Source organism: Heterodontus francisci, chromosome 13 (genome assembly GCF_036365525.1).
Source record: "Heterodontus francisci isolate sHetFra1 chromosome 13, sHetFra1.hap1, whole genome shotgun sequence".
Lineage (NCBI taxonomy): Eukaryota > Metazoa > Chordata > Chondrichthyes > Heterodontiformes > Heterodontidae > Heterodontus > Heterodontus francisci.
The window spans coordinates 119,991,103-120,004,918 of record NC_090383.1 but is presented as its reverse complement, the minus strand read 5'-3'; the positions used below and the strand labels follow the sequence as shown (position 1 = coordinate 120,004,918).

General features: G+C 44.0%; 1 protein-coding gene across 2 annotated transcripts; it reads left to right on the top strand.

Annotated features, from left to right (window-relative positions):
- Positions 1–642: 642 nt before the first annotated feature.
- Positions 643–12,729, top strand: LOC137376160 (myosin heavy chain, cardiac muscle isoform-like). Of its 2 annotated transcripts, none has more exons than XM_068044186.1 (3): positions 643–906; positions 9,868–10,367; positions 12,208–12,729. In XM_068044186.1, the coding sequence occupies exons 1-3, from the start codon at positions 686–688 to the stop codon at positions 12,711–12,713; spliced, it is 1,227 nt and encodes a 408-aa protein (XP_067900287.1). In that variant the 5' UTR covers positions 643–685; the 3' UTR covers positions 12,714–12,729. The 2 variants fall into 2 exon arrangements, with proteins under 2 accessions (XP_067900287.1, XP_067900288.1); XM_068044187.1 differs by lacking the exon at positions 643–906 and adding an exon at positions 972–1,355.
- Positions 12,730–13,816: the final 1,087 nt, after the last annotated feature.

The following is a 13,816-nucleotide window of genomic DNA, read 5'->3' as shown; positions in this document are numbered from 1 at the left end:
TGAAGTGGGGACAGATGCTGGTGTCGTGGTAATGTCAATGGACTAGTAATCGCCGAGATTTGGGTGGATATCCTGGGGCATGTGTTCAAATCCCATGGGTAGCTGGTGGAATTTAAATTCAATTAATTGAAATCTGGAATTGAAAGCTAGTCTCAGTAATGATACTGTGAAACTATCACTGATTGTCATAAAAACCCATTTGGTTCATTTGATTTCGGGAAGGAAATCTGCTGTCCTTACCTGGTCTGGCCTACATGTGACTCCAAACCCACAGCAATATGGCTGACCTTTAACTGCCCTCTGAAATGGTCTAGCAAGCCATTCCGTTGTCAAGGGCAATTAGGGATGGGCAACAAATGCTGGCCTTGTCAGTGACACCCACATCCCATGAAAGAATTTTTAACAATCGCTGAAGACACAGTGGTGAATGAGTGGCACAAATTAGACTTGGGCATGATCTTGATCAGTGCTTGTTGTCAAATAGTACTGGGAAAACAACAACCATCCGAGCAACTTTTAATTTATTGTAGAAAATCTTGCTGAGAAAGTTAATCAATGACTATAAGGTTAGGGAGGAATTCTTTGTACCTAGAGTAGTTAGAGTGTGGTATTGCTGAAATTATTGCGGAAGAAAAGTCCCTCACTTACGTTAACAGGGATTTAAATAGTTTTTTGACAAAGAGGAATGTTGAAGACTCTGGAGGGGGAGCTGGAGAGTGACATAGGACACAATGGCTCCTGTGGAGAAATAGCCAGTGCAGATTTAATGAGCCAACGGGATTATTTTTGCACCAGAACATTCCATCATTCTAACATTATCAAAAGCGTCCTTTCAACTGACATGCAAACCTTGATGATATTTCTGATTGGTCAGATTGCCCGAAGTAATGTTTTACTTGTGACAAGGTAAGATATTTAAATTTCTCTCTCTCTCTGTCCATTTTTCAGTCTCTCTCTGTGACTATCTGTGTGTCCGTTTCTCTGTCTGTTTTTCTATGTCTCTCTGTGTGTTTGTGTCTCTCACTGTCTATCTATTTGTCTCTGTTATTTCTCGGGAAACTATTCCTCATGTTATTCTGCACACTCCTCACCTCCCTCCGTTCAACTCTTTGGGTTTGAATCTTTAACCCATTGATTGGCTATTTTATTTTAACGAGCACGTCATTGGGATCAGTGTTCATTCATAAAAATCGGATCCAGTCCCGAGAGACAGAGACAGTCCGCCCGGGACAGGGAGACAGTCCGCCCGGGACAGGGAGACAGTCCGTCCGGGACAGACAGAGACAGGGGGGCAGTCCGCCCGGGACTGCACCAGGACAGAGGGCGAGCTCCCAGGACAGAGCACCTGCCACACGGTAAGACGCTGTTGGAGAGCGGGTCCGGGCTTGGGCTCACGGAGTGTTTGTCGGGATGTCAGTGAGTGTGGTTCAGGAATGTCCGGAAAGGGAAGAGGGAAACGGGGCAGAAGTCACTGCAGAAATGAGCGGGAGAAGCAGTCACCATAGTTATAAATTCCCATGATAGTGTATGGGGAGAGATGGGTTTGAGAGGGGGGAGTGGTGAGACAGGTGAGTTTGGAACAGGGGTGAAGGATTGGCTTGGGGTGACAGGTGAGATCAGGGGTAAAGATCTGAGCCAATCTTCCCCACAGGAGAAAGGGCAGCAGTCAGGGTGAAGTTAGGACCAAATTAAAACAAGAAATGCTGGAAATACTCCGCGGGTCTGGCAGCATCTGTGGAAAGAGAAGCAGAGTTAACGTTTCAGGTCAGTGACCCTTCAGTTAGGATCAAGTTTGTTTCACTGCTGTCCACTGGGGTGGTCAGCAGTGAGTGGGGGTTCTGGACATTGCTGGTGTGGTTGGGCAGCCTGCTGACTGGACTGGAGTGGAGCAGAGCTGCTGATTGACGATGCCCACCTCTCTCTGGCAGGGATCTGTCTGTATTCCACACTCCATTACTTGGCAGAGAAAACTTTTCAAACTGTTTGCCCCAAAGGATTCGGTTGTCCGATCCCAAATGGCTAATGTTCGAAGCCAAATAAAATCGACAATGGGCTTTTTGAGGGGAAGAGATTTAATTACACAGCTGTCAATATTTTAAATAAAGGAGGGAAAGTAAAGCAATTACCCTCAAAACGGGCACTGGATCTCAGACTGCCACAGGATTCCTGTGATGCCAGTTATACTGCTGCTGTCCTACCCATTGACACAAATGTGGCAGCAAGCTCTGGTGTCCAGTCCTAATTGGGAATGCCATCTCACAGCATCGGGCTTGGAACTGTGTGCAGTATAACTCCAGTCCACTATCAGACTAGCTTTACAAAGTGCTGAGACCATTCACAGAGTTTTAGGGCACAATGTATTGACTGCTCTGACTATGATCCTCTCCAAACACTGTACATGTGAGGAGCAGAGCGCTGCCCTGGTGTATAAAGGAATAAGATCACCTCCTTACAAACAGTCACTCTGTCTAACCCAGGCATCGCTGGACTATGCTTTACTAGAATGGGACCAAGAATGCAAACTTCAGTTATGTGGAAAGACTAGAGAATCTGGGATTGTTCTCTTTAGAGCAGAAGAGGTTAAGGAGAGATTTTAAGAAGATGTTCAAAGTCATGAAGGATTTAGATAGGGTAAATAAGAAGAAGCTGTTTCCAGTGGCAGGAGGGTCAGTTACCAAAAGACATAGATTGAAGGTAATTGAAGAGAACCAGAGGTGTCATGTGGGAAAAAAAAGTTACACAACGAGTTGTTGTGATCTGGAATGCACTGCCTGAAAGGGCAGTGAAAGCAGATTCAATAATAACTTTCAAAAGGCAATTGGATACATAATTAAAAACTAAAAACTTAAAAATTTTGCAGGGCTCTGGGGAAAGAGCAGTGAAATGGGATTAATTGGATAGCTCTTTCAAAGAGCCAGCACAGGCATGATGGGCTGAATGGCCTCCTGTGCTATATCATTCTATGATTCTACATTCACCATTCCCTTCAGACAGGCAGAGTGTGATTCACCATTGCTGTCTGATTGGGGTGTGAGTATGACTGGTGTCTTCATTTATTTCATGCAGGTGAATTATTGTTCCATTCTAGTCCTTGTGACTCCTCAACATTTCTTTCAATTGTGTATGTTTTAATCTGTTTTTATTCTGTTCAGTGTAAACCTACTTCTTCATTCTTCCCCACCCAGTTTTTCTTGGTTCTGTACCTGTTTGAAAGCTGCTGATCTCTGACACTTTCTAGTTCGGATGAAACATCATTGACCTGAAACATTAACTCTGTTTCTCTCTCCACAGATGCTGCCTGACCTGCTGAGTATTTCCAGCATTTTCTTTTTTATTTCAGATTGCCAGCATCTGCAGTATTTTGCTTTTGTCGCACTAGGACGGTACAGGAAAGGGTAAATTCAAAAGCTGTCAGGAAGCCCTCAATTCTTTTAAAACGTACCTGGACCTGCACCTGATGTGCTGTAACCTGCATGGCTATGGACCAGGTGCTGGAAGGTGGAATTAGATTGGGCGACTAGTTTTTGGCCGGCACAGATACAACAGACTGAATGGCTTCCTTCTGTGCTGTTATTTTTCTATGCTTCTATGGAATTGTCAATGCTGTAACTATTTGGGTAAAAATAAGCAGAGTGACTCAGGAAGGAACAGACGGCTTAATATAGGTAATAGGGCATTCATTTGACTCAGGTAACATCAGAGAAAAACAGAAAAAAATAAAGCTAAAGGCACTATATCTGAATGCACAAAGTATTCACAATAAAACAGATGAATTAAAAGCATAGATAGAATTGACTGAGTTTGGTCTTTTAGTCATTACAGAGCTGTGGTTGCAGAGTGACCAAGTTTGGGAACTAAATATTCCAGGATACTTAACTTCTAGGAGAGAGAGGTAAAATGGAAAGGAGGTGGCAGAAATGGGGTAGGGACAGGTAGTGTAGCCCTGATAACAGAGTAAAGACAGCAGAAAGAAAGGATCTTAGCTCAGAAGATCAAGATGTAGAATTGGTTTGGGTGGAGCTAAGAAACAAGGGCAGCAAGACTGGTGGTAGTAGTTTATAGGCTCCCTAACAGTAGTTGTAGTGTAGGGCCGAGTGTAAATCAGAAAGTTATAGGTACATGTAACAAGGGAAATACAGTAATCATTGGGGAACTTTAGTCGTCATGCAGACTGTGTAAATTTGCAGCAATAGTGTGAAGGATGAGTTCATAAAATGTCTACAAGATAATTTTCTAGATCAGAACATTAAGGAACCAACTAGGAAACTATTTTAGATATAGTATTGTGCAATGAGAAAGGGTTAATTGACAACCTTATAGTAATGGGGCCTCTGGGGAAGAGTCATCATAATATGATAGAATTTTATACTGAGTTTGAAGGTAATATAGTTAAGTCCAAAACTAGGGTCTTAAATCTGAACAAAGCAAACTATATATTTATGAGGAGCAAGTTGGCTAAGACAGATTGGGAAACTATATTAAAAGACAAGATGGCATATAAGCAATAGCCAGCCTTTAAATAATTAATTCATAATTCACAACAAATATATTCCCTTAAGGAATAAAAACTCCACAGAAAAAGTGGTCCAACCATGGCTAACAAGAGGATTTTAAGATAGTATTAGGTCAATGGAAGAGGTAGCAGGGTACTGCAAGGATCAGTGCATGGGCCTCAGCTATTTACAGTTTATATCACTGAGTTAGATTAAGGGACTGAGTATAATGTATACAAGTTTGCTGACAACGTGTTAAGTGGGAAAGTAAGATGTGAGAAGGATGCAAAGAGGCTGCAAAATGATATAGACAAGTTGAGTGAGTGGGCACGAACATGTTAGATGGAACATAATATGGGGAAGTGTGAAGTGATGCACTTTGGTATGAAAAATAGAAGAACAGAGTATTTTTTAAATGGTGAGAGACTGAGAAATATTTGCATTCAGAGGGACCTGGGTTTCCTTGTATACGAATAAGAGAAAATGAACTTGCAGGTACAACAAGCAATTAGGAAGGCAAATGGTATATTAGCTTTTGCTACAAAGGGATTGGAGTATTAGAGAAAAGCAGTCTTACTGCACTTGTATAGGGCCTTGGTGAGGTCACACTTGGAGTACCGAATACAGTTTTGGTCTCCTTACCTAAGGAAGGATATACTTGCCTTCGAGGGGGTGCAATGAAGATTCAAGTTCCTGGGTTGACACTATGAGGAGAGATTAAGTTAACTAAGTCTATATTTTCTGGAGTTTAAAGGAATGAGAGGTGATCTCATTGAAAAATATAACATTCTTAAGGAACTTGACAGGGTAGATGTTGAAAATATGTTTCCCCTGGATGGGAGTGTAGAACTAGGGGTCACAGTCTCAGAATAAGGAGTCAGCCATTTAGAACTAAGATAAGGTGAAACATTTTCACTCAGAGTTGTGACTCTTTGGAATTCTCTATCCCAGAGAGCTGTGGATGCTCAGTCATTGTGATATTCAAGACAGAGTTCGATAGATTTTGGGGCACTAAAGGAATTAAGGGATATGGGGATAGTGCAGGAAAATGGAGTTACGAACATGAGGTAGAAAATCAGCCATGATCTTATGGAATGAAGGAACAGGCTCGAAGGGCTGGATAGTCTACTCCAACTCCTATTTCTTATGTTTTCTGTTTTGGATGGTTTGTCCCATCCCTCTTGTCTGACCTTAACAGAAAGTGCAGTCATTATTTGAACCATCTCCCTGCAATGTTTGGCCAGTGTTTAAAGCTTCCTGCTGCATTGAATGGGCTTTTGAAGGTCAGTATTAATTGCGACTTGGAGACTGAGCGATGGTGACATTTTTGGACAAATGAGTATCAATGCTCGTTGAACAGCAACAGACTCTTTGTCCTCTCCTAAATAAAGGATCTTTCAGTGAGACAAGGACATTTGTCAGAAATGAAAGTGGTCATACAAAGACTACTTTATGTGGATGACTGAGTCAAGAATCTGTGTGATAACAAAGTTCATAGTATGTCAGTTAATGTTAGTGATATGTCAAGAACAGGCCATTTATAAATGGTTAATGATGAGGATGCCAGTCATACAGATGTGTTTACCTCTTCACAGATATTTTGGCTACCTTTTGAAAATCACTTATGAGTATCAGCTGTGGCTCAGTGGGCAGCACTCTTACCTCAGATTTAGAAGCTGGTGGGTTCAAGCCCTTTCCAGGGATTTGAGCACATAATCCAGGCAGACACCCACAGTGCAGTACTGAGGGAATGCTGTATTGTCGAAGATGCTGTCTCTCAGATGAGATGTTAAATTGAGGCCTAGTCTGCACTCTCGGCAGAGGTCTTTGTTGAGGTCCTTTTCGGATCAGGTGGTGGTATAGTCTCCTAGATTGGAACCACATCTTTGGGTTGGTTGCTTTCCACCCATGATCTTCTTCGAATACAGCTGAGGAATAGATTGACACCCTCTTCAACCATTGTCTTTGATGTGGCTCAGTTTACACAGGTCTCCATGGTGATTCTTACTTCAGCCAGTCCGGAACCCGGGTATATAGGTTTCCATGGTGATCAGTCTCTCCTTTGTATGGACCATTGAACCATGAGGTATTACTCAGCACTTCCAGCCCAGGGCCAGGTTACATTTTCATTCAAAATGGTCTTTCATTATATATCTTGACTACATGCTCTCTGTTATAAACTGTTTTTATTTAATATAACTATGGGCCCTCGTTCTAAACCCCTCAACCACCAGATGAATCTGTTTCTATCTGCTCTGTCCCACCCCTTCATAACTATAAACCAATGTGAGTGCACCCTAAACCCTCCATAATTCTAATGAAGACAGCGCCAATATTTCAAATATTTCTTCCTTTTTGTATTACCAGGCAATATTCTAGTGAATATATGTTGTTCCCTCTCTATAGCCTCAATATCCTTCCTATTGCATGGAACCCAATACTGCGCACAGTGCTCTGAGACCTTACTAAGGTATAGCTTCACCATAGACAAGTCCTCAGAACTGATGCAAAATTTGCATCTCAGATTGTTTAAAGTCCCTCACACTGCAACACGATTGTAATCAATGCAGTTTGTTGAGAGGAGTACTGCTATTTTGCGAAAGCCATGAGACAGAGCTGGACACTGTCTCTTGTTTCAATCCCCAAGCAATAAAAGAACAAATCATTCCAAAATCAAGCCGTATCCCCCATTGGGATTTTAATGGAATGTGGGCTGATTAAACATTGTAGTTGGGTCAGAGGTGATCTCTTTGTATTGTTCTGTGTCTCATAAGAACATAGGAAATAGGAGCAGGAGTTGGCTGCATGGCCCCTTCAGCTCTGCTATTCAATAAGGTCATTGTTGATCTTCTGCCCCAACTCCACGTTCGCACATCTCCACATCCCTTAATTCCCCTAGGACCCAAAAATCTATTGACCTCAGTCTTGAATGCACTTAACAACTGAGCATCCACATCTCTCTGGGGTGGAGAACTCCAAAGAGCCACAACGTTTTGAGTGAAGAACTTTCTCCTCATCTCAGTCTGAAATGGCCGCTCTCTTATTCTGAGACTATAACCCATGACCCCGAGCCCTGGACTCGGGGACTACTGTAGCGCTGTTACAAAGTGAAACATTCCAAAGCAATCGACCTCTTCCATTATGTGTGCAGTTTGCATGTAAAATTAAAGTGCATGGAATTGGGGGTAGTGTATTACGATGGACAGAAAATTGGTTGGCAGACAGGAAACAAAGAGTAGGGATAAATGGGTCTTTTTCCGAATGGCAGGCAGTGACTAGTGAGGTACCAAAGGGATCGGTGCTAGGACCCCAGCTATTCACAATATATATTAATGATTTAGATGAGGGAACTAAATGTAAAATCTCCAAATTTGCAGATGACACAAAACTGGGTGGGAGAGTGAGTTGTGAGGAGAATGCAGAGAGGCTTCAGGGTGATTTGGACAAGTTGAGTGAGCGGGCAAATGCATGGCAGATGGAGTATAATGTGGATAAATGTGAGGTTATCCAATTTGGTAGCAAAAACAGGAAGCAGATTATTATCTGAACAGCTATAAACTGAGAGAGGGGAATATGCAGCAAGACCTGGGTGTTCTCATACACCAGTCACTGAAGGTAAGCATGCAGGTGCAACAGGCGGTAAAAAAGGCAAATGGTATGTTGGCCTTCATAGCAAGAGGATTTGAATACAGGAGCAGGGATGTCTTGCTGCAATTATACAGGGCCTTGGTGAGGCCACACCTGGAATATTGTGTGCAGTTTTGGTCTCCTTATCTGAGGAAGGATGTTCTTGCTACAGAGAGAGTGCAGCGAAGGTTTACCAGACTGATTCCTGGGATGGCGGGACTGATGTATGAGGAGGGATTGAGTCGGTTAGGATTATATTCACTGGAGTTCAGAAGAGTGAGGGGGGATCTCATAGAAACCTATACAATTCTAACAGGACTTGACAGGGTAGATGCAGGAAGGATGTTCCCAATGGTGGGGGAGTCCAGAACCAGGGTCATAGTCTAAGGATATAGGGCAAACCTTTCAGGACTGAGATGAGGAGAAATCTCTTCACCCAGAGAGTGGTGAGCCTGTGGAATTCGCTACCACAGAAAGCAGTTGAGGCCAAAACATTGTATGTTTTCAAGAAGGAGTTAGATATAGCTCTTGCGTCTAAAGGGATCAAAGGGTATGGGGCGAAAGCGGGAACAGGTTACTGAGTTGGATGATCAGTCAAGATCATAATGAATGGTGAAGCAGGCTCGAAGGGCCGAATGGCCTACTCCTGCTCCTATTTTCTATGTTTCTTCCCCCAGCTCTCACTGGGGATCTATTCCCATTCCCTTCTTTCCCCTCCCATTCATGAAAGGGGATGAGATCCTGGGGCAGGGATGGGAGCTTGTTGGGGGGCGGGGGTGGGGAGAGAGACCACAGACATACTGGAAGAATTGGATTTTGAGGGTGTTTTAGAAGATGAGGAGGGGTAGCTTTCCAAAGTAGAGGGGTTTGGAAAGAGAGTTTCAGAGTGTAAGACTAGGATGGCTGAAGGTTTTGCCAGTGATGAAGGAGTTGAGAGATGGACAGTGGACCAGAACTGGAAGAGTAGTGATGGCCTTTACCTGGGACTGTGCCAATGTTACCAGCTGCTGAAAGGTGCACAATCAGCTGGGTTGTGCTGTTGTCCATAGCAGTGCTTCTTAATATCCAAGATCAAGAACTCACCCTGTGAAGAACTACCTTCCTCTATCTCTACTCCTATCTCCTATCATACCTCTTTATCTCCTATCCTTACATTCTACCCCTACTCTCCAGGGACCCGGATTCGATTCCAGGTACCGCCTGTGTGGAGTTTGCAAGTTCTCCCTGTGTCTGCGTGGGTTTCCTCCCACAAGCCAAAAGACTTGCAGGTTGATAGGTAAATTGGCCATTATAAATTGTCACTAGTGTAGGTAGGTGGTAGGGAAATATAGGGACAGGTGGGGATGTTTGGTAGGAATATGGGATTAGTGTAGGATTAGTATAAATGGGTGGTTGATGTTCGGCACAGACTCGGTGGGCCGAAGGGCCTGTTTCAGTGTTGTATCTCTAATCTAATCTAATCTAATCTCTACCCATCTCTTACATTCCACTATCTCCGTCTGCTTCCTACAATGTAATACTTTGCTGCCTACCCCTATCTTCTTCCTCCAGATTACCCTGCTCTTGATCCTTCCCATCTCCTAGATCCACTTAGTGCTCTGACTTTCTGCTTTCTCTCCTACCTCTGAGACCAACTCCTACTGACCTAACTAATTTCTGTTGCTGTAGATGGGAATTGATGTTGATGTCAGTGTATTTTCTGTCTTTCATCGATACGGTCTGGTATTCATTGCTTTTGATGCTGCAGGTTAACCCTAAACACAATGGAGGATTGTGAGATGCACGAAAGGGATTTCAAAGAGGCCACTTTGCCCCATTTCCTCAAGGGGATCTCTTCCATCCTGTCCTTTCTTGAATTTGCGGTCAACACGGGAGGAGGGGAACTCAGCGAGCCTGATTGTAAAGAGTTCAAAAGAGAGATTGAATCGGCACAGAGAGAAACCCTGGCGGCGGAGGAGGCTGCCAGCAATGTTGTCGATCTCATTGACACCAATTGTGAAAAACTAATGGCTCAGCATGGCAAACTGAGCAAGGAACAGAAAGAGCTGCAGAAACACATCAAATCGACGCAAGATCAGTTGTCAGAAGTGGAGATTCGGAGGCAACAGATGAAGGGCCAAGTCCAAACAGCCACAATTTGGCTGAAACAAGCGGAGCAGACGCTGAGAGCAGCCAGGGCTAAAAAGGGAGAAAAGCAAACTGGAAGAGACATCGGAATTGGGTTGAGTTTTGTTATCCCATGTATCGGTAAGAGGTAGCATTTCAGAACGTGTCGAAGGAGAATTAAATATTGTTGCAAAAACTGACCCGTTCTACATCCATAATATCGCCCGACTCCTCCTCCACCTCAGCCCATCTCCTACTGAAACCCCCATCCCATGCCTTTGATACCCCTAGACTTGACTAGTTCAAAGCTCTCCTGGCCAGCCTTCCATCTTCAGCTCTCTGGAAATTTGAGCTCATCCAAATCTCTGCTGCCCGTTTCCTAACTCAAACCAAGTTGCGTTCAAACATCACCCCCGTTCTGGCTGGCCGGCCAACAATGGCTCCCAATCTGGCAACCTCTTTATTTTAAAACGCTATCTCTGTAATCTCCACCAGTCCCACAACCCTCCAAGATATCGGTGCTTCTCTAATTCCGGCCTCTTGTGCATCCCTGATTTTAATCGCTCCACCATTGATGGCCGCACCTTCAGTTGCCTAGACCTTAAGCTCGGGAATTATCTCCGCCTCTCCACATTGCTTTCCTCCTTTTAATTCACTACAACAACAAATCAATGCCCTGTCTGCTGTCTGGGGTGGATGTAAAAGATGCCATGGCACTATTCGAAGAAAAACTGGGAATTTCTCCCTGGTGTCTTGGTCAATATTTATCCCTCAATCAACATCACAAAAACAGATTATCTGGTCATTATCACATTGCTGTTCATGGGATCTTGCTGTGCACAAATTGGCTGCCTTATTTTCGACATTACATCAGTGACTACACTTCAATAAGTACTTCATTGGCTGTAAAGCCCAATGGGATGCCCTGTGGTTGTGAAAGGTGCTATATAAATACAAGTTCGTTCTTTCTTTCAATTTGCATGTCTTAGGCAAAGCAGAACATTCCATGGAGCTTCTGGGGTAAAGGGCAGGAGACAGAGCGAACAAGGACTAAACAGCCAGTAGGACAACACAATGAAAGAGTTAGGTTTCGATGAAGCTGTTTAAGACGGGGAAGGGGGTGGGGTGCGGGGAATGTAGGGATGTGAAATATTTTAGGAAGAGTGCAGAGTATAGGGAGCTAACAACTGAAGCCCCTACTGCTGACTGGGCAGTGAAAGGAGAGGAAAGTAAACTTTGCAACAGTGTGTGCTCTGGGACATAGGGCCAGAGAGCATAGAGACCGGGGAAGAATTTGTAAATCAGGGCAAGGATTTTAAAATCAACGTTTTGGGGGATTTTGGGGGCTAGTGGAAATCAGCAATGACAGTTTAGTTTAGTTTAGAGATACAGCACTGAAACAGGCCCTTCGGCCCACCGAGTCTGTGCCGACCATCAACCACCCATTTATACTAATTCTACACTAATTCCATATTCCTACCACATCCCCACATGTCCCTATATTTCCCTACCACCTACCTATTGCTAATGGCCAATTAACCTATCAACCTGCAAGTCTTTGGCATGTGGGAGGAAACCAGAGCACCCGGAGGAAACCCACGCAGACACAGGGAGAACTTGCAAACTCCACACAGGCAGTACCCAGAATTGAACCCAGGTCGCTGGAGCTGTGAGGCTGCGGTGCTAACCACTGCGCCACTGTGCCGCCCAAAGACAGAAATGATAGATTTTTGGTGGGATTGATAATTATTGATCGACAGCTTTGCTATCAGCTGGGAGTTTATGGGTTTGGAATTTGAGAGACCTCGGAATTGTAGTGGTGTTTTTCAGTGGAGCTGGGAATTAAAAATCTGTGGATTGATTCTCAGTGGGGGTGGGAATTGATGACAGGGATCTATAAGGTTAACTGAGTTGGGAAAGGTGCAATTGAGGATTTGTTCTATCACTTCAGCTTGAGATATACGTTTGATTTTTCTTCCAGGGATCCCAATGGCAGTAGCTTTTGAGAAAGAGCGAGTATACAGGAAGTCTGAAGTGGATATAGCTTTGGAAGACTTTTCACAGTTGAAGGCGAGCATCACGAAGGATGAGGAGGAACTGAACCAACTCAACAGGCAGATACCCGAGCTGGAGAAGGAAATGGAGAAGGCAGCAGAGACTCTGAGTGGGGTGAAGACAGAGTTACTGAAGATCAAACAATCGCGTTCTGCCTTGGCCAATGCACAGTCTAAACTCAAGAACTGCTTCCAACATCTGTCTGCTCTTCATGGGCGAGTGAGTGTGTTGAAAGCTCAGACACAGCACATGTACAGCCTGGGGCCACTGATTCCGTTTATAGTAGAGACCTGTGCACATATTCAGCAGCAAGTCCCAGGCAGTGAGCTGCTGTTGACTGGGACACAAGTGCACAAGGTTATGGATGGCCTGAGAATTATGCTTCCTAAACTGAAGGAAAGTGAGCTTTCAGGCAATGCCAATTATATGTAACTTGTAATTTTTTAAAGAAAGCATTAAGTAAAGAGAAAAAGTCTGGTTATTGAGTAAGTCATCTGATAGATCAGCTGAAAGTAAATATAGGGACAGTAGTAGGTCATTGAATCCCTTGAGCCTGTTCTTGGAATTATACAGCACAGAAGGAGGCCATTCTACCCATTGTGCCTGTGCTGACTCTTCAAACAAATATCTAATTAGTCCCACTTCCCTGCTCTTTCCCATAGCTCTGCAAGTGTTTTCCTGGTTACGTATATATCCAGTTCCCTTTTGACAGCCATTCAATTTCATCACAACTCCATTTATCAGCCTTTGCTCCATATCCCCTGATGCAACTTACCCAAAAAAATCACTCGAGTTTATGAGTGGCATCTTAAGCATGATGTGGGAGTACTTATTTTTTCTATCAAAATCATATATACTGGGAAGGGGGATATTTGGGATTTTAACCCAGTGCATGGCTGGAATGGCGAGGGATGGTTGCTGTGGTGATTGGGGGGGGGGGTGTGGGTGGGTGATGGGGGTTCAAGATCATGGTGGGGGGCAGTGGTGTTAAGTGTCAGTCGGAAGCTCCTCCCAGCTCCACCTTCAGGTTAGTCCATTTTTAAAACTTATCTTGTTGGTGACTGGACGTGACGGCCAAAAACAATCCTTCAGGGGCTGTTGGGCCACATGCAGTCCTGGTGATTCGGCTGTCTCAGGACAACACAATATTGCAATGGGGGCATCAAACAGGCTGACTTGCATATTCAAAGGCCCTAAGACCAATTTCAGTCACTTCCGAAGAAGGGTCACTGACCCGAAACGTTAACTCTGCTTCTCTTTCCACAGATGCTGCCAGACCTGCTGAGTGGTTCCAGCATTTCTTGTTTTTATTTCAGATTTCCAGCATCTGCAGTATTTTGCTTTTATTTCAGTCACTAGTCCCCGGACGCCTAGTCGTTTGCCCAGACCAATATGGTGGGTGACTTGTTATGAGCCATATTGGAGGCTGAGGGGGCCATTTAGCACCTGAAAAATAGGAACAACTCTGCCAAAATTCTAGGTCTGTGCATTTTGTATCTTTAATATTCCCAGTAAAGGTTGCCTGTTTCAAAGTG

Bases quoted from the DNA above. Each gene is read 5' to 3' on its own strand.
- LOC137376160 (XM_068044186.1), top strand. From the start codon at position 686: ATGTTGAAGACTCTGGAGGGGGAGCTGGAGAGTGACATAGGACACAAT. The intron at 907-9,867 runs GTAAGATATTTA...TTGATGCTGCAG, and splicing joins AATGTTTTACTTGTGACAAG to GTTAACCCTAAACACAATGG. The intron at 10,368-12,207 runs GTAAGAGGTAGC...TTTTTCTTCCAG, and splicing joins TTTTGTTATCCCATGTATCG to GGATCCCAATGGCAGTAGCT.